Here is a 19,446-nt window from a genome sequence, read left to right on the forward strand (position 1 = left end):
AGCTGAAAGCATACCCGTGCACAAAGCCATTCCACCAATCCAGGAGTTCAATAATATCAAATACGGAGGGGTGATTGATCAAAGCAAAAGATACAAGTTCATGTCCACACCACTCCTTGGGACAAATAACAAATAACAATGATATATTTATGTTTTTTTTATATATCTCCATTTGAAACAGATGAAAGCACATCAAGATACAAGTTCATGTTACCACTCCTTCCACAATATCTATGTAAGATTGTAGAAGGGAGAAGGAATAACCAAATGAAAGTCCCATCACATACAAGATACTGCCCAGATCGGAAATCAAATATTAAAAATAAAAAACCCTAAACATAATACAAACTTTTTCATTCTTAACCTATTCTGAAAATCAGCACCAAAAAATGAAAATCAAACCCATGAAACAATTTCCAGTGAATTAACCTGCCTTCTGCCTTCTAGCTGAGCACAATTCATGCAACAACCTTCTCTACTTCTGGTTGTTGCTTGTGCCCTTCTTCTTCAGTAGGCTTCCGAACTTGCGGAGTAAAGGCTTCTTCTTCTTCTGTTGCTTTGATGGAGAGGTCCTGCTTTCGTCCACACATTCCGTTGAAGTTACTCCATTTATCTCATCAAACCCCTCGCCACCCCCCACCTTTGACTCCACTTCCTCTTCAAACGATTCCTGCTCTTGTTCCCTCTCCAGCGAGAATTCCTTCTTTTCAATCTTGCAGCTCTCCCACATCTTATACTCCACCTCTACTGATTCATCTTCCTTCTCTTTGCTCTCATCTTCTTTTGGTTTGCCCTTCACATTATCACTTTTAGCGTAGTCCATTTCCTCAGCCTTGCCATTAATGACAACATTATTATTCTCTTCCCATAAGCTTTCCTTCTTGTGCTCCTCACCTTGACTTGGTGCAAGGTCCATTTTCTGTTTCTCTTCTCCTCCATGCCCATTCTCTTCAGAGAATTCAACTACCTTTGGAAGCAAATCATAGTCTTTCTCACTATCTGTCAGCTCACCATTTTCCTTGGCTCGCTTCTTCGCTACAGCTTCTTCCAGTAACCTAGACAATTCCCCAACCTTTTTAAGAGAAGCTGCCTCCTTGTCTTGGAGTTCATCGTTTTCGTGAACAATACACTGGAACTCATTTTCTTTGTCCAATATGCTTTCCTTTAATTTCATGTTCTCGGCCTTTGCTTCTGCAAGAGCTTCCTGCAAATAGATCACTTCAGATTCAACTTCGTTCAGACTCTCTTTCAACTGGGCTTCTTCGTCCTTCAAAGCACAAGCTTCTTCATTGGATTTTGTGAGCAAATTTTGCAGCCTGCTTATTTCTTTTTCCTTCAAAGAGTTTTCTTCTTCTGAATGTTTCACCCAATTCGCCAGGTGAAGTTCTCTCTTCTCCCAGTCGGCCTTTGCGTTTTGGAATTCAGTCTTGCATTGTTCAAGGTTACTTGTAACAAGATAGACTTCGTGTTTTGCATCATCAAGCATGCCTTCATACTTTTCGTTGGTTGCTTTCAAGACCATTTTCAGGTCTTCTATCTGCGACTTGTTACTCTCAAGCTCAGCTTGATTAGACAGCAGCTTTTCTTTGGCTTCTCTTGCTTCTGCGGAGACTTCATGTAAGGCGGAAGCTAAGCTTTCCATTGCTTTCTTGCTCTTCTCTTCTTCATCCCTAGAATTTTCCAACTCATTTATGAGTTTGTTTTTCTCTTCTAATAGGGTTTGAATACTGGATGAGGCAAGCTTCTTATTGCTTAAAGCCTGCATTTTCTCCTCCTTCAGAGTTTCAAGCTCAGACTTAAGCGACTCAACCATTTTCGCCATTTCATAATTTTCTCTTTTGGCCATCTCAAGACAAAGTTCTGAGTCCTCAAGATCCCCTCTATGTCTTCCAATTGTAATTTCCAGCAAGCTGACCTTCCCTTTAAGAGCAGAAATTTCAGATTCTGCATCATGCAACAACTCATTGTTTCCCTCGAGTTGTTTCATGACTGAATCTAAAGACTCTGATGCAGACCTCTCCAACTTATTTGCTTCTTCAACCTGCATCTCTAATTCCTCAACCCTAATTTTCCACTCCTCAACTACACTACGTGCATAAGATTCAGCCATCTTGGCTGATTCTAGCTCAACGTTGAGCTGTTCAATGGAAGCCTCTTTCTCTATTAATCTCTCCTTGTAACCTTTTGCTTTATCAAGCTCTTGTTTGAGAGAATCTACCTCCGATTTAAGGCTTACCACCATCTTGTTGCTCTCGCTAGCCTCTGTTTCAAGCTTTGCATCTAGTAATGCCCTTAACTGAGCCAACTCAGCTAAAAGAATCTCCACCTTATTGGCATGGATCTCGGCAATCTTGGTTGCATCATCAGCATGAGTCAGTGCCTGGTTTTTGGCATCACAGGTCATGGTCAGTTCTTGCTTCACCCTTTGAAGTTCCTGAGTGGTAGAGAGTAGAGTGGACACATCCAGAGCATGTTGGTTCCTCACAGCTTCAAGCTCTTTCACCCATTCCTCTTCCTTCTTTTGGGATGCTTCGATTCCTGCCTGCTCCAACTCAACAGCGCGAAACTTCTCAATTTCAGAATTGTCCTCGGCTCGCTTTTGAGCCACCAAAGCCTCTCTGAGTTTCTCATGTGCCTCATCGGCCACTTTCTGCGCTTCTTTCAATTCGTCAATTGCTTTTGCCTTCTCTTTCTCAATCAAAATTATCTGCTCCTTTGCCTTCTTCAGATCTTCCTGAACAAGACCTAATTGAGCCTGTATCTCTGATCCCTTTGCAACCCGTGTCGGTTGTTTCTGAAAACAATATAAAGCAACAATGTGGATCAAAATACACAAATAACAACTGGTTTCATCCCTTACGTTTGCTGTATTAAGTTCAAAGGAACTAAATGAAATGTAGTAACGAAAAAGAAAATAGAAGCCTGCAAGTAGGTGTAGTTGGTAAAAGTAAAACTCACTTCAGGGGGGGTGGAGGTGGGGGTAGTGATCTTGGGTGACCGACGCTCAAGGGCGGGCTTGGATTTGACAGAGCGCGGGGAGCGATCAACTGAAAGGCGAGAATTTTGCAAAGGTGAAGGTGAATCGGATTCGGATTTAGCAACTCCCCGGCCGAGTTTACTAAGTCGAGGTGGAGGGGTTGCTGCTGGTGATGCTTTTTTAGGAGTATCAGATACAGTAGATCTGTTCAAGTATATCAACAAGAAGAAACCATATTACTGAACATCAAACAAAACAATGCAAACATAACCAATAAAAAAATAGATGGATCAGCCACAAAATTTGGAAATTTATAACCAACACACACACAAAAACACAGAGACAGACAGAAAAAAATGTAGATGTGAAAATATGGCATGAGTTGTTCAACAACAGATCCAAAAATAAGTACAAGCCAAGTGCAAAAAGAACCAACCAATTTGGAACCAACGAAAGTAAAAGGTTGAAAATTGGAGCAAATATCAGAGTATTTTTGTTGGGTTACAAGCAAATATTAGATTTTGAGTTGAAGAGAAGAGGAGAAAAATGATGTAGTGGTAGTGGAGATGATAAAAGCAGATCCGTGGCGCGCACTAATCGGGAAATGGAGAAGAAAATCCGAAATGGAAAAGGACATACATCAAATCCGAAAACACAAAATCTAAAATCAGATCTCCATCTCAGTCTCAGAGAGAGAGAGAGTAGACTTACTTGGGCTTGGAAGACATGGCGGAGGTAATGGAAGAAGAACGGGGTAAAGTGGAGGAGGAAGAGGAGTGGTACTGGTAGCAGTGGAGCACTTGGATTGATTGGAAATGGGGTTAAAGACGGTGTTGGGATTGTGCTGTCTAATTAATTATGATGCTCTCTCTCCCTCAGTGTGTGTAATTTGCAATTTGTTCATGGCGGATAACATGTTGCTATATTTTCCTTGTTAGTGAAAAATAAAGTAAACTCTAAAAAAGGAGCATAAAGGAGATGAAGCAGGAAGAGGCAACGGGAGTTGGACTTGGACAATTGGACTGACTAGAAGTGACGAGGAACCGAAACCAGGAGGAATTTACACAAGAAAATGGTATTTAGGTCGGTTCTCTCAACTGTCATGGGCCCTGGCCATACACACAAACACTGCACAACTCAGCTTCCACTTTTTACTTCGTAGTTGGACTCTCTCACTATTTGTTTCTTTTTCTTTCATCACCCGACATGCTAGTGTGATATTCATACATTTTTTTTCTTATACTTTTTAAATTTTTGACCATTGAATCATAAAAATTGATCTAATAACAGAAATTAACAAGAGTTATGTGAAAAGTCAAAAAGTTGTGCATAGGGCGCGTTTGGTACGCGGGACGGGACGGAACAGGGTGGAACGAGGCGTTCCGTTCCGCGTTTGGTACGCCTAAAATGAGTGGGACGAGGCGTTCCACGGGACAAGTTTTTCATGATTTTTGGTTCCACCTCCCACCCCTGGAACGGGTTGTTCCACGTCCGTGGGACAGAAAACTTTAACATTTTAGGACAAAAATGCCCCTTGTCTTTTTCAAAATTTACAGCATCAAAATCAAATAACAAACCCTAAAAACTATTTCTCTTCTTCTCAGCCGCTGTGAACACCTTTGCAACCTCCCTCCTCATCTTCTTCCGTGTAGCCTCTTCACCTCTGCATCTCCCCTTCGTAACCTTCCTCCTCGTCTTTTTCCGTGTAGCATCTTCACCTCTGCATCTCCCATTCGCAACCTTTATCCTCGTCCTCTTCCGTGTAGCAGCTCTACATCTCCCATTCGCAACTCTTCCGTGTAGCAGCTTTCCCTATCTCTCTCTCCTAGGGCTTCCGATTCTTGATTTGAATTGAAAATATGTCGTTGAGGCCGAACGCGAGGGCGGAGGTCAGCCAGAACAGGTACAAGGTGGCTGTGGACGCGGAGGAGGGGCGGCGTCGGAGGGAGGACAACATGGTGGAGATCAGGAAGAACCGTCGAGAAGAGAGCCTCCAGAAGAAGCGCCGCGAGGGGCTTCAACCTCAGCAGTTGTCCTCCAGTCTTCACTCCTCCGGTCTGGATAAGAAGATGAAACCTAATGTTTGATTTTTGGCTGATTTGGGGGTTTGATTGAATTGATTTGTAGGGTTTGTTAAATTGGGATTTTACTGATTAAGATGAATGTACGCTCTTGGTCACTTTGTGTTTTATTGGATTTGGATTGATTAATTGGTTACTGTGTTTATCAAATACATTCAATTTTAATTCAGGCGTTTAGCAAAAGTAATTCGGATTTTCAAATTTAACAAAAAACCAATTTAAATAAGCAGAATTTTTGTTCACTGGATGCGGGAGAACTCGCTTACCAGGTGCGGTGATGGTGGAGATGGCGGGTTGTGGTGGGTGAGAGAATAGAAGGGGTGGCGATGAGTGTTGGGTTTGGAGGGTGAGAGAAGAGAGTGGAACGAAGAAGAAGCAGCAGTGGCGATGTTCTGTGCGTAAGAAGGGTTTTGGGTATTTTAGTTATTTTAATCTTTTGGTTCCGTTCCGTCCATGTGTTACCAAACGCAAGATGGAACAACCGTCATGTTCCGTCCCGCGCGTACCAAACATAACACAGAACATCCGTTCCGTCCCGTTCCGTCCAGTTCCGTCCCGTTCCGTCCCGTCCCGTCCCGTCCGCATACCAAACGCTACCAGATTGCACACCCTTCAGTAAAAACGAATACGAGTAGGAGACTGGGTCCTCCTTATTTGTAAACAACTGAAATTTATCAGAGAATTAATGCTTTTTTTTTTTGGGTAAAAAAGTATATTGCTCCTGTATAATAGCCAAAAGAAGTATAATTTGAATTCACGGCCAAAGAAATAAAAATTAAAAGTGGATGGAACACTTTCGCTGTTTTCTTTCCCTTTTTTAGTCTTTCTTTATTTTAATAAAAATAAATGACATGTTTACTACAAAGAAGAAGAGTAAATTGTAGCAATGATCTCTCAACTTTAATCAAATTGGAGCAATGGTCGCTCAACTAAAAATTCATTACCATTGATCCCTCAACTTATCAAAATGTGTAGCTATAGTCATTTTTATCAATTTCATCAAAATTTTGTCAAAATAAGTTATGTTAGAATAACCATTTATATAATTAGGGTCTCTCAACTCATCAAAGTGTGTAATTATGGTCATTTTCGTCAACTACGTCAAAGTTTTTGTCAAAACGAGTCCATTGCTACAATTAGATTAAAGTTAATGAACTATTTCTCCAGTTGAATTAAAGTTGAAAGACCAATAATAATGAATTTTTAATTGAGGGACTATAATTGCACGTTTTGATAAGTTGAATGACTAATGGTAATGGATTTTTAATTAAGTGATCATTGCTCTAATTGAGTTAAAGTTAAGGAATGATAACTACAATTTACTCCAAAGAATAAACACTATAATTTTTACTAACGTCTTTACAAACAACTAAGAAATGTGGAGTCCCATAGGATTTGTGTATTAGGCAATACTTCAAAATTAAAGATATTCTGTTAATATATGGGCGTTCTCTTGTATTCGTTTTTTCTCATTCTTCATTGCTTCTCTTACATGTTTCTTCTCATTTCCATAGTAGACATCCGAGAAATCTCATATCATGTGTGTACACTTTCCAAATTGTAGACTGGAATATTGCCTTCCAAGGTTGACCTATTAAAAGAATTATCCGAGAAAAAAAAAATATTAGGTGGCCGCCTAGGGGTTCCAAAAAAAATTTATTTTATATGGTTGGGTAATGAAATATCAATTATTCATTTGTTGTGTTATGGTGGAAAACATCAGTTGTTTTAAAGGAAAACTAATGAAAATAACTTGAAAACTTTGAGTTTTAACGATAAGGACAAAATAAAGAGTAAAGTAAATAGTATCAGGAATACCTTGAACAGTACTATAAGCTTTTCGTTAAACTTTCCTTGTTTTAATATTACAGCATGGATTCGATTTTACCTGCATTGTAGGAAAGCAGTACACAGAAAATTGTTTCTGGCGTGGCTAGCATCCCTCACAACAGCTAATATGAATCCTAAATTCTCTCTGTCCCTTCCCTCCCATCTCTCTTTCATATTCTAAATCTTTGTATTTTCATGGAAACGAGTTAGTTATCATGTCTCTCACCATAATAGTAAGCCTACTAACAAAAACAGAAAGTATATGTCTAGGTCTCCAAAAAATAGAAAAAAATAGAAGTACTTGGCAATATTTGATATTAATTTTAATGATATTTGATATAAAAATAGACTTGATATTAATGATATTTGATGTAAAAATAGACTTTTTCATATATTTAGATAATTATTTTTTATACATATTAATGTACAATGAGTTGGGAATCAAAAAATTCTAGAGCCCCACTTAGAAAGATCGCCTAGGGCCCCAATTACGCACACCAGCAATAGCGTGCCAATTGCCAATTGAATTTTTCAATTTACTTGCAGTGCTTTACAGTTTACATGGATGATGGGGTTAAAAAAAGTGGGGATAAAGGAAACACCTTTCGGGTTTTGTAAGGTGGGAAGCGGACTAGCAAACCGACCAACAAAACGTTCATTGTATCTTGTAGTTGAGGCAAATTACTTTAGATTGGAAATGAAGCAATTATGATTAAATTGTATTAGTTAGGTTAAAGTTGATCTTTTTTATTTGAGAAATGCTAAGAAGACTCTTACAAGTAAAATTTTTTATGAACTATTTGTCACATCATAGTTTAACATGAATTTTCGTCCCATGAATGACAACTACATAACCCGTTTGGCCTTTAATTTATATATGTTTCCTTAAGTTATAATGTTTTCTTTGGGTGGAAAACAATATTTAATTAATTTACATACATACAGACATACATACATACATATACGAATGAAATATTAATTTTGATCTGCTCTGTAGAGCTCCAGCTCCAGGGATGACAACCACATAACCCATTTGGCCTTCGATTTCAAAAAAAAAAAAAGTGCAATAATTTATTCATTAAAAGGAAATCCGAAAAAGAAACAAGATCCAATTCCAATTAATAAATCTATCATACAAACTAATTACAATGCCAAACCAACTGTGAATATATATGTCGTCCACCCACCATATGAGAATTAATATGGGTCAGGGGTGGACTATAATGGGGTGGAAATGGAATCAAATCTTCATATTATATACATGCAACAGGCAAAATAACAATCACCAACCAGCCTAGATATCCCTCGTCATCGTGTCTCCTCCTTTATTTTCTTTACATGACTTTGTTTTTCTTCCAACTTTATCTGAACCGTGGCAATCTAAACTATATATACAAACCATCACCTCATGAAACAACCATTATTGCACACTCAGACATTAAGAATTTTGCATCAACTTCATTTTCATATAATAGAGATGACATTATTGGAGATACAGAAACTTGGTTACACGGATCAATCGTCATCATACAAAACATGGAAACTGGTAGTGCAGCCAGATGCCTCAGGATCCTCAGCCCCACAACAGTCGTAGAACTTGGCAGCGTATGGCGGATCGTTGGGTCCCAATTCATAGTACCTTCAATCCAATCAAGAATAATAAAACATCGACCCAGTAAGGAAAGCTAGAAGCATAGTTATTGCAGACCAAGCTCTCTCTCCCAATATTTCTAGTCGACTGGAAAACATTCACGGTTTTTATAACCAGTACATGAAAGAGACAAAGAACAATGGGACATGTACATTTTCACTTGACCAATCCTTTTCATCCAATCTATTATCCACTGAATCTTCAAGGCCAAAAAGATTTACTTGAGTATGAGAATATATGCTATCGCACACCCACACACACCCCATCCTAAACTCCTGATTCCAGTCTGTGAATTGTGATATGCAACCCGAAATCGAAATCGAAATCGAAATCGAAAAGGGAAGAAAGTAAACCCAAATGATTCAGAAACAGAGTTTATGCAAATTGGCATCCACTAGTCAGTTAAACAAAGACAAAATTTCTCACACCAACCATCCACTGCACTAATCAAAGATCGAAACTCAACTAAATTAATTACTGTAAAAAAGAACTCATTGGAAAGGGGGGAGAGTGGTCAGAGCTGTACCTTTTCTGGTCGTCGTGACGGCGACAGACGAAGAAAGAAGGGTGGAAGCGGCATGAGAAAGAGGTGTTAGAGGAGGCTCTGTAGCTTTCCTTGCACCTTTTGCATACCTTTCCCTTATCCTCCTCACTCCCACTCTTTTTTTCCATCTCTCTCTATTCTTTAGATACGGTGGCAAAGAAAATTGCAATTGATATGAAAACCCGTTGAAGAAAATTCCAATATAAGGAAATTCGTCTCTTTTCATGACACATTATCGTCACTTATTTCATTGTTGTGAGCAAAAAAGCACTTACTAAAATAAAAAAATTCTCACCATCATAAAGGGTGATGCTCCCTATTAATCTATTTGTTACATAAATCTTAAAACCTAATATAGTCTAACACTAATTGATAGGGTGAGGACGCATAAGTGGCCAAGTCTTTCCTCCAACCAAAGTAAGAACGCATTACCGGCCAATCCTCCCATCATTTAATAATTTTCATTAAAAAGAAATCCCATTATGATTAAAGCAAAATTAAGCTCATTTTCAAAAATTTATCACCAACTTCTTATATCAAGTGATCGCAATGTACCATACAATACGTAGTCCAATGGACGGACGCATTTAGGTCAAAGTAAAATCTTGACAACAAACATAACACTACAACGAATACACAAAATTTATTTTATTCCCCCAGCGAGATTACAGATGGAATTTATTTCTCTACAGCTCAGTACCAACTACCAAGTACCAACCAAGAAAGCTAAAAAAACACAGCAACAGATGAATTTCCAAATAACCAAACAGCCCTATGAAATGTATTACTCAAACACAATAATATGTAAACCACTACTACTGTGACAGCGACACCCCTACCCACCCTTCATAAACATCTCTTTTGGACAATACAATTTAGACAAACGCTGCCGCATTGCTCGGCTCCGCCATTCAAAGGAATGCATCTCTAAGCCTGCAAAAAGCTAGCATACTTGGCACCTAGGAAAAGCCTTTGGATGCACAGCAGCGCATTTTTGGTGACCTCGGCACTCTCATGATTCATCAGTTTCATCACACGTTCCTTGGCTTTGAGGTCTGTCACTATGCTTCTTCCAGCCGGATGCTGCTGGACAAACTGTGAGATATCAAAGCAGGCTACGGCCAATGCCCTAGGATCACTGGATGTGTCCAAGATAGTAATCAGGACTCTTAGAATCTGCAAGACAAGGTCATGCATTATTAGTACTACGGAAGCCACAAGCTTCTTCAAAAGATTACTCAAGAGTCAACAGCACTGGCATCTGCAATTACTTTCACGATATAATTTAATACTGCCTTCAGAACCAAGTACATAGACCCAATTTACTACCACTTTTCCATGAGATGGAAGCCAACACTGTTTTGGAAAAACAGAGCTATCCAGGAAAACACAAACAAACAAAACACAAGACCAACCTTGAGTAGCTACTACGAATTTTTACCTATAACCTATGACTCATGACAGATACCCTGTTGCCATTAATAACAACACAAAATGGGCGACACATCTTATGGGACAAATAATTTCAGGGATTAGTTCAGCCCCCCTGTCTTAACTAAGCACAATAGACCAAGAAATTAAGTATACAACACCAACAATTAAGCAAATAATCTAATTTCTTCCACACAACAAAAAAAAAGAAGAAGCAAATTAGGAGAGAAATCTTAGGCAAAAAACAAATTAATACCTGAAAGTCATTATCTTCAAAGTTGGTAATATTCTCTCGCCAGAATATTGGATCCTTGTGCATGGGTGACCAGTCAAGATGGCCAAGGAGGACTTCTTGCTTATACTTGTCAAAAGAACTTAATTTCTTGATGTTATCCTTCAGACCCTCTTCCAGTTGATTTAATCCCTCCAGGAGATCCTACAACAAACTTCATTTCATTTGGGAAACTACACCAATGATTTATAGTTTAAAAGAACGCATGTACTAGAACAACAATAGCTCCACGAGCTAGTTGGTTCCCTTCATTTACCTTGTTATACCAAGTTAGCCTAAATGCCTTCCTTCCGGTCCGATCACATAAAATACAAACTATCAAAAGAAGAATACAGTCTCTTGGTTTCTTACCTCATCACTCCATGCTTGTGCTTTCAAATTCTGAACGATTTGCGGCAGTCCAAGGTCCACCATTTGAGCGCCAAATGCCCCTTTTGAGAGCAAGTTCCTCAGGGTCAAAACAACAACTCTGACAACCTACCACGAATAACCAAACCCATATTACAAATAAAAGATGAATTTACATGTACTCCTCTGTTACAAGGACAAGTATAACATGGACAAGCATACACAAATTAATCTCGAAGGAAACAATATAGCATCCCAGAGTCAAGATCCTCACCTTCTCCTTTGTGGAACTCTTGACAACTTCTATGAGTCGTGGAAGAGTTCTAGAAGTAGCCAAGTACTCAATTGCAGGTTCATAATAAGATAAGAGCCAGATGCATAGACATGTTTCATAAAGAAGCTGTTTGAAACAAAATATATTGTCAATAAAAAATTCACAAAGTCAAGAACTAATAAGGAAGCTATCCACAGTACAATTAGAGCTACCTGAATAGATTGTTGGGTGGAAGCTGGAGAAATTAAGGGAACAAGCAACTTCACCCCATCTAATTGAACAAAGGAAGATCTAACTATAGGTTCCTTTAGTAAGGTTGCAAGGCAATTGATGGCAGTTGGGATACCACGACTAGGATGGGAAGGCTTCTTCAACTGCAAATTACATATACCATAAGAAGCTGCTTAGACAACCAATATCATCCAAACTGATAACCCCTAAGTAATAGCCGCGATATCAACAGAGTAACTGATTGAATTTGAGGAAATGTGGAATTTAAGTGCTCTATTTCCTAGGTAGTGAAAACGAAAGAGTGACCCAGTTGCAATTAGTAGAATGTGTAACCCAGAGCTGAAAGCATACCTGTGCACAAAGCCATTCCACCAATCCTTTCAACACATCATCAATAGTAGTTATTTTTCTCTTTGAATTTGAGGCTTCTCCATTTGCAGCAGAGCCATCTTGGGGTTTTGGCCTGGCACTATATTAAAAGGGAAACATTAATGAAAATAAACTGCACTTAGTTGATTCTTTGAATATTTGCATTTCACTTTAGATGTGTCATGTTTGAGTACCTCACTATTACAGCAAGTATCTTACAGCTCTTCTCTTGTATGAACCAATTACCCTTCCAGAGCAATCTGAAAAGAAAAGCGATGGTTTTTTTTTTTCTTTTCTTTTGTACATAGATAAAGCTATTACTTAGAGTGTTACAGAATTGGTAAATATGTGCTGACCTCAAGAAAGGCTCATAGATATCTTTATCAGCAAGACTACTATCATGGAACAATCTTGCTCTTTTAGGGTTAGCTGGGACAAAATGAAAAGGAAAAAATGGTTACTTTTTCTTACTTTTTTTCTCTTGGCTTTGCGAATGGGCGCGCAATCAGAAATCCAAAAGATGTTCCAGTTTGTTACCTGTAAGCATTTCATCAATTAAAGCAAGGACATATTCTACCGTTTCTTCCTTGAAAATATCACGTAAAATGCCAATGAACACTTGAACATAAGCAGGGCCATCCTGCCACATTTGAACAGCTTGTCAACATCATGGTGAGATACAAACCAGAAGAAAAAGATAAATCAATCTTTTCAGCCAATCCAGAAGATATCTCCACTAAGATTAAGGAAACGCAAAGGATCGAATGAAGCCAGGCAGCATTGAGCAACATGGTGTGGGATGAACATACAAATCAAAATAAGCAAAAATGAATTAGAGATGGAAGGAGCAGGAGGAGGAATTACATCATCGAGAAGCTGTGATCTGTAGCTCTCGGATCTTTTATCATAGCGCCTCAAGAGCTGAAGGCAGGTTCCAGTGATGAGCTTAGTGGTCATGTAAGTCTCCCATGGGATGTCCCTATTCAAAACCTTGACAAGGGAAAAATGGGAAATCAAACAGCTCCATCACCAAAACAAACAGACAGACAGTGACACAATACAATACAATACATTACACATAATTCAATGACGAGATTTCGACTTGTAATTCCCAATTTCCAATTCTCGTGGAAAGTATGGCAACAAGTGATTGAAGGAGGACGAACCTGTTCAGTCGTGAGCTCAGCATGGTCCATTGCTCTAAGTACACAAAATCAATTTCAGAATTTCAACAATTCGAGTACCGAAAGAAACCGCCAGATCGATCTATCAGACAGATTTACTCACAATTTCAGAGTCATTGATTACAACATGTTGGAACTAAAACAATTCGAGTACCTAGAGATGAATTAAAACAATGCGATAGCATCAAATGTAAGTGCTAAATTGAAACGCCCAATCCCAATCCCAATCCCAATTCTGGATCGGCGGGGAAGCTTACCTCTCTGTGTCTGTGTGGCCTCGTCTGGACTCGGGAAAGAGAGATGAATGGAGAGGTGAGGAGGGGAGAGGGGCAACCGCAATTATTTTATTTTGTTTACGTGGCATAATGATGACGCGACACGTAGTGAGTGATTTGTGTTGCCCCAATGAGTTGGCCCAAGCCCAAAACAAAAAAAATTAATATGATTACTATTTTAAAAAAGGAGCTTCATATATAAAAACAAAAACTTTTACTATATTTCAAAATTCTTTATTACTTTTTAAACATATCAAGAACAAGCAAAAACATTAAAACAACTAAAGCTCATCCAAAAAATATGGAAACACTGTTTTAAAATAGCAGGCATACCCCTAAGGCTTTAGGACTATTAAGAGACCCCAACCCTCACACCTCCAACAAAATTAATATATGTCATAAGCTTAACCCATTTTTGACTATTTCTACATAATCCGTTTTGGAACTATATGTAGAATCAGTTTGTATCATTTATTAGTAGAATCAGTTCAATCCGTTGTCGACTATTTTTGCACAATCGGTTCAATCAATCCTCTACTATTTTTGCATAATCAGTTCAACCTGTCCTTGACCATTTTTGCAAAATCATTTCAACCCATCATTGACCATTTTTGCAGAATAGGTTCAATTAGTCATTGACCCTTTTTTGCAGAATTAGTTCAACCCATCATTGACAATTTTTGCAGAATCAATTTAACCCGCCTCAAACATTTTTGCAGAATCAGTTCAAGTCATCGACTATTTTTGTAGAATTAGTTCAATCAATCTTCGACCATTTTTGCAGAATCAGTTCAACTCATTTTTGACAATTTTTGTAGAAACATTTCACTGTCTTCTACCATTTTTGTAAAAACAATTCAATATGTCTTCAATCATTTTTGCAGAATCAGTTCAACCACGCTGACGTCTACTACTTCAAGATCCAAGACTTGGCTAGTTTGGTGTTTGCCCTTTTCTTTTCGACCATTTTTACAGAATCAGTTCAACCGCGCCGACGTCTACTACTTCAAGGTCAAAGACTCGGCCAGTTTGGTATTTGCCCCTTTCGCTGCTACTCCTTCAAGGGATTCTTGATTGCTCATCCATATGTGCCTTTTGCTTTTCCTTTCTGGTTTTTTGTTTGTGCTCTGTTTGGCTAACGAAAAAGTGGGGAAGAAAGTAACGTACAAAAGTTTAGGAATTTGTACCTGTAACACAACCCACACGTTGAATCAATGAAAAATGATAGAAATTATAACGATATTGAAATGGATCTAAGATGCTTCTCGCCGTGTTTGATTTGAATATCATATACTATAAAGCAACAAGAACATTATTTGATCCAATTTCAGGGCACATTAACTTGAAAAGGAAAAAGAAGGGAATTAAAACAATGCGATAGTATCAAATGTAAGTGCTAAATTGAAACGCCCAATCCCAATCCCAATTCTGGATCGGCGGGGAAGCTTACCTCTCTGTGTCTGTGTGGCCTCGTCTGGACTCGGGAAAGAGAGATGAATGGAGAGGTGAGGAGGGGAGAGGGGCAACCGCGATTATTTTATTTTGTTTACGTGGCATAATGATGACGCGACACGTAGTGAGTGATTTGTGTTGCCCCAATGGGTTGGCCCAAGCCCAAAACAAAAAAAATTAATATGATTACTATTTTAAAAAAGGAGCTTCATATATAAAAACAAAAACTTTCACTATATTTCAAAATTCTTTATTACTTTTTAAACATATCAAGAACAAGTAAAAACATTAAAACAACTAAAGCTCATCCAAAAAATATGGAAACACTGTTTTAAAATAGCAGGCATACCCCTAAGGCTTTAGGACTATTAAGAGACCCCAACCCTCACACCTCCAACAAAATTAATATATGTCATAAGCTTAACCCATTTTTGACTATTTCTACATAATCCGTTTTGGAACTATATGTAGAATCAGTTTGTATCACTTATTAGTAGAATCAGTTCAATCCGTTGTTGACTATTTTTGCACAATCGGTTCAATCAATCCTCTACTATTTTTGCATAATCAGTTCAACCCGTCCTTGACCATTTTTGCAAAATCATTTCAACCCATCATTGACCATTTTTGCAGAATAGGTTCAATTAGTCATTGACCCTTTTTTGCAGAATTAGTTCAACCCATCATTGACAATTTTTGCAGAATCAGTTTAACCCGCCTCAAACATTTTTGCAGAATCAGTTCAAGTCATCGACTATTTTTGTAGAATTAGTTCAATCAATCTTCGACCATTTTTGCAGAATCAGTTCAACTCATTTTTGACAATTTTTGTAGAAACATTTCACTGTCTTCTACCATTTTTATAAAAACAATTCAATATGTCTTCAACCATTTTTGCAGAATCAGTTCAACCACGCTGACGTCTACTACTTCAAGATCCAAGACTTGGCTAGTTTGGTGTTTGCCCTTTTCTTTTCGACCATTTTTACAGAATCAGTTCAACCGCGCCGACGTCTACTACTTCAAGGTCAAAGACTCGGCCAGTTTGGTATTTGCCCCTTTCGCTGCGACTCCTTCAAGGGATTCTTGATTGCTCATCCATATGTGCCTTTTGCTTTTCCTTTCTGGTTTTTTGTTTGTGCTCTGTTTGGCTAACGAAAAAGTGGGGAAGAAAGTAACGTACAAAAATTTAGGAATTTGTACCTGTAACACAACCCACACGTTGAATCAATGAAAAAGGATAGAAATTATAACGATATTGAAATGGATCTAAGATGCTTCTCGCCGTGTTTGATTTGAATATCATATACTATAAAGCAACAAGAACATTATTTGATCCAATTTCAGGGCACATTAACTTGAAAAGGAAAAAGAAGGGAATTATACCCGTCTAAAGAATAATTAAAACTAAATGGAAACTTTAATTGTTCAACTGGAGATGAAAATGGGATGGTAAGTTGGGTTGAGGTCGCAGATCCACAAGTTTATTCATTCATTAAGAAACCATTTACTAGTTTGGTGCATCCGCCCTTCAGTCAAATGGTGCCCTACTGAATCATTATTATAATTATCAAGATATGAATTAACTAATAAACCTTGTTGGAAGTCCAAACTGAAAAAGAATGACAATTATAATAATAAACCTTGTTGTATACGCAGTTCCTTACTCGAATCCTAAAACTTATAAATCCAAACATTTTCGGAAAAAACTGGATAAAAGTTGGACCGCATATTTCGATATGAAAATTTCCGATTAGATTGATTTTTTTTTTCAACTCTAATCCCACTGTTAGATTAGTACAAATAGAAATTAGCTCAACGAATAATTAAATTGAACCAATATTTTTTGAAAAGAGAAAAAGAGAGAAAGGAGCAACAGTTGTAGTGATAGAAGTGTGGAAAAAAGTTTTTCACTATAAAGAGTAATTTTGTAACTTACACCTCAGAGCAAAAAAAGGCAATGATAGTTATTTTTCATATGTATTAACTTTTGTCTCCTTGAAATGTTTAAAAAGTATTGTCTTAATATACAATTAAGTATTAAAAGTATACTCATGTACTTTTTTCTATAAAAAAATCATAAATAAAAATGGGTGATTTTGTATAAAAATCAATAAAATTTACAATATTAACAATATATCAACAATATTTATCTAAATGACTAATTAATAGAAATCTGTTTGTCAACAAAAATAGGGTGAAAAGACTATTTAATCTTCTATCACATAAAAAAAATGATAAGCAATAATGTAGTATCACATATCTAAATTTTACTGTTTTTATTGAACCCTCCCCAACAACGGCGCCAAAATTTTGTTGTGTTTATTTCAAGTGCAAATATAAGGATAGTATAATGACACAGGTAAGGGTGTCGAACCACATGGATTGATTAGAACTCTACAAATTACTAGCTTTATGTGAACCCTAACTAAGCATGAAAATGAAAACTGAATTTAGATTTTTGTTGTGCAAGCTAAAGTAACTTAAAATGCAAGACAAGATAAAGATGAATGATAGAGGGTTCTTTAGATTTAAGCCCTTGCAACTCTTCAACTCTAGACAAAAATCCACATATATTATAACTTCTAAATAAAACCCAAATTTTAAAAATGATGTCATGTTGGATAAAAGATGTCCATGAATTTGTGTCTATTTACAAAATCATGCCACCAAATCTCTTATACGTTTCTTTTAGACATTTAATTTGTTTAATATATTTTTAATTTTGTGTGAACTCCTCCAATCCAAAACCTAATTAGATCAAATATATACGGACATATATTCTACATTTATGTATACTAATACCATAAAAAGAAGTAGGTAAATTAATTTTGTTACAAAATTTTAAAAAGTAGGCACATTAATTTTCATGTAATTATATAGTAGGTAAATTATTTTCATAAACTTAAACATATTGTTTTCAAAAAATTAATTTTCATAGTAGGTGTAACAACCCGTCTTCAACTATTACAATTTTTATAATTTTAAAGTATGAATTTACGAAAATGTCCTTCGAGGCAAAAACGTTAACTTTTGTTGACCATCTTGTCGTGTCACGTAAGATTCGTTTCCTTGGCATATTTTGGTAGTACACGTCATTATGAATGCGTGAGCACAAACTGAATGTAATTTGGAATTATAACGAAAAAGTTATAGGCAAGCAAAGTTAGGGGCGAAATAGTCATTTGACCATCATCTAGAAGGCTTTAGATTTGTTGGAGCAGTGAGATGATGTCACGTGTGTGGCCAGGATGGAGGGATAAGGAAAGAGAAGGACGGAAAAGAGAGAGATGGACGGAGAAGAGAAAGGAGAAATGAAGGAAATGAGGAAAAAATGAACTAGCCAACCTAGACCTTCCTTTGGCCCACGACCCGACCAGGTTCCCGCAAGGCAACCCCAACTTTTTCTTTGTTGTTTTTCGGACGAATTTTGTCGGAATCTTGCTTGGAAACGACTCACCATTGTCCCACATTCCCTTCTCATAAAAAAACTGAGTCATTTTGGCTCTGATTTGGAAATAATGAAACTGTCAGCTTCGATGACATCACGACAGCGATCTGTCATTTCGGCAAGCCTCATCGTCGATTACCACCACCAATCTACTCCCCATAAACTCAGGAACAAAGCCCAAGTAGTGGTTGAGGTGTCAGAGTTCGTTTTGAGGTCGAATCGAGAACACCCATTTCTAGGGTTTATGGCGAATCGAGGCTTTTTCAGGCCACTTCCCGGCCGAATTGGACTTCGGCCCAAGATGAAAGTTCTTCCTCTGAATGAGCTCTACATTCCTGTAAAAATTGGTGAATTTTGGAGTTGGTCAGAATTCGTGGTTTTTGTTCGCCGAAAACCGCCACATGCGGCGGCGCGTGGGGGAACCCGAGGTCCTTCCTTAGGTTTTTCAACATGCCGAATCCGAATCCATTGTCTGTTTTCCTAAATTCTATCATTTAGGTAGAGTTTTACTAAATGGACTCAAAGGATAGGTGCATCGGCAGGAAGTGACTTCATCCTCGCTAGCTTGAGCGGCTCCTGGACAACAAAATATATGTGAGTAGACCCCTTCTTAATTTGCATGTTTTTATAAAATATTAGGATTGCATTCACGAAAAGCATTATTTCTTGATTTCACGCTTTATGCATTATTTATGATCTATCGAAGTTACGCTTTACTAAAAGTTACGAATTATTGGATTTTCATATATGAAATTCTATGTATTTTGAATATGATTTATATTACGGATTTACGATATGACTTACTATGGTTTATGAAATGAGGTTTTGAGCTTTTGAGCTCCGGTGTTTTAATATAAGATTTTGACAAATGTTTTATGTTCATAGCTAGTGAGTTATTATACTGCACATACACACAACACGGGTATGACGTCTATGGCCATAGAACACAGTTGATGATATTTATGATATACCCCCAGCTTCATTGGCAAAACCAGTGTCGGCCAGCTTCACTAGCCACAACTAGTGTAGATGTGTATGTTATGCTATTTTATTCAG

The 19,446-nt window shown here is 37.6% G+C and overlaps 2 protein-coding genes and 1 long non-coding RNA gene across 4 annotated transcripts; all 3 read right to left on the bottom strand.

The window, feature by feature from the left end:
* Window positions 1-126: 126 nt before the first annotated feature.
* On the bottom strand, window positions 127-4,050 carry LOC103406618 (WEB family protein At3g02930, chloroplastic-like). Its single transcript, XM_070821406.1, has 3 exons — window positions 3,689-4,050; window positions 2,959-3,181; window positions 127-2,794 (listed from the first exon to the last, which is right to left on the bottom strand). The coding sequence occupies exons 1-3, from the start codon at window positions 3,703-3,705 to the stop codon at window positions 476-478; spliced, it is 2,559 nt and encodes an 852-aa protein (XP_070677507.1). The 5' UTR covers window positions 3,706-4,050; the 3' UTR covers window positions 127-475.
* Window positions 4,051-7,986: 3,936 nt separating this feature from the next.
* On the bottom strand, window positions 7,987-9,527 carry LOC103406617 (uncharacterized). Its single transcript, XR_011580817.1, has 2 exons — window positions 9,066-9,527; window positions 7,987-8,527 (listed from the first exon to the last, which is right to left on the bottom strand). It is a non-coding gene; the product is annotated as an uncharacterized lncRNA (long non-coding RNA).
* A 189-nt stretch (window positions 9,528-9,716) lies between these two features.
* LOC103406616 (V-type proton ATPase subunit H-like) lies at window positions 9,717-13,608 on the bottom strand. Of its 2 annotated transcripts, none has more exons than XM_008345609.4 (12): window positions 13,470-13,608; window positions 13,195-13,294; window positions 12,893-13,018; window positions 12,566-12,668; window positions 12,385-12,457; window positions 12,223-12,288; window positions 12,011-12,128; window positions 11,641-11,802; window positions 11,429-11,554; window positions 11,158-11,283; window positions 10,771-10,950; window positions 9,717-10,259 (listed from the first exon to the last, which is right to left on the bottom strand). In XM_008345609.4, exons 2-12 carry the CDS (start codon window positions 13,222-13,224, stop codon window positions 10,011-10,013), a joined length of 1,359 nt encoding a protein of 452 aa, XP_008343831.1. In that variant the 5' UTR covers window positions 13,225-13,294; window positions 13,470-13,608; the 3' UTR covers window positions 9,717-10,010. The 2 variants fall into 2 exon arrangements, with proteins under 2 accessions (XP_008343831.1, XP_028961195.1); XM_029105362.2 differs by having other exon boundaries at window positions 13,195-13,366; window positions 13,470-13,530.
* Window positions 13,609-19,446: the final 5,838 nt, after the last annotated feature.

The sequence above is a fragment of the Malus domestica genome, chromosome 01 (genome assembly GCF_042453785.1).
Source record: "Malus domestica chromosome 01, GDT2T_hap1".
NCBI lineage: Eukaryota > Viridiplantae > Streptophyta > Magnoliopsida > Rosales > Rosaceae > Malus > Malus domestica.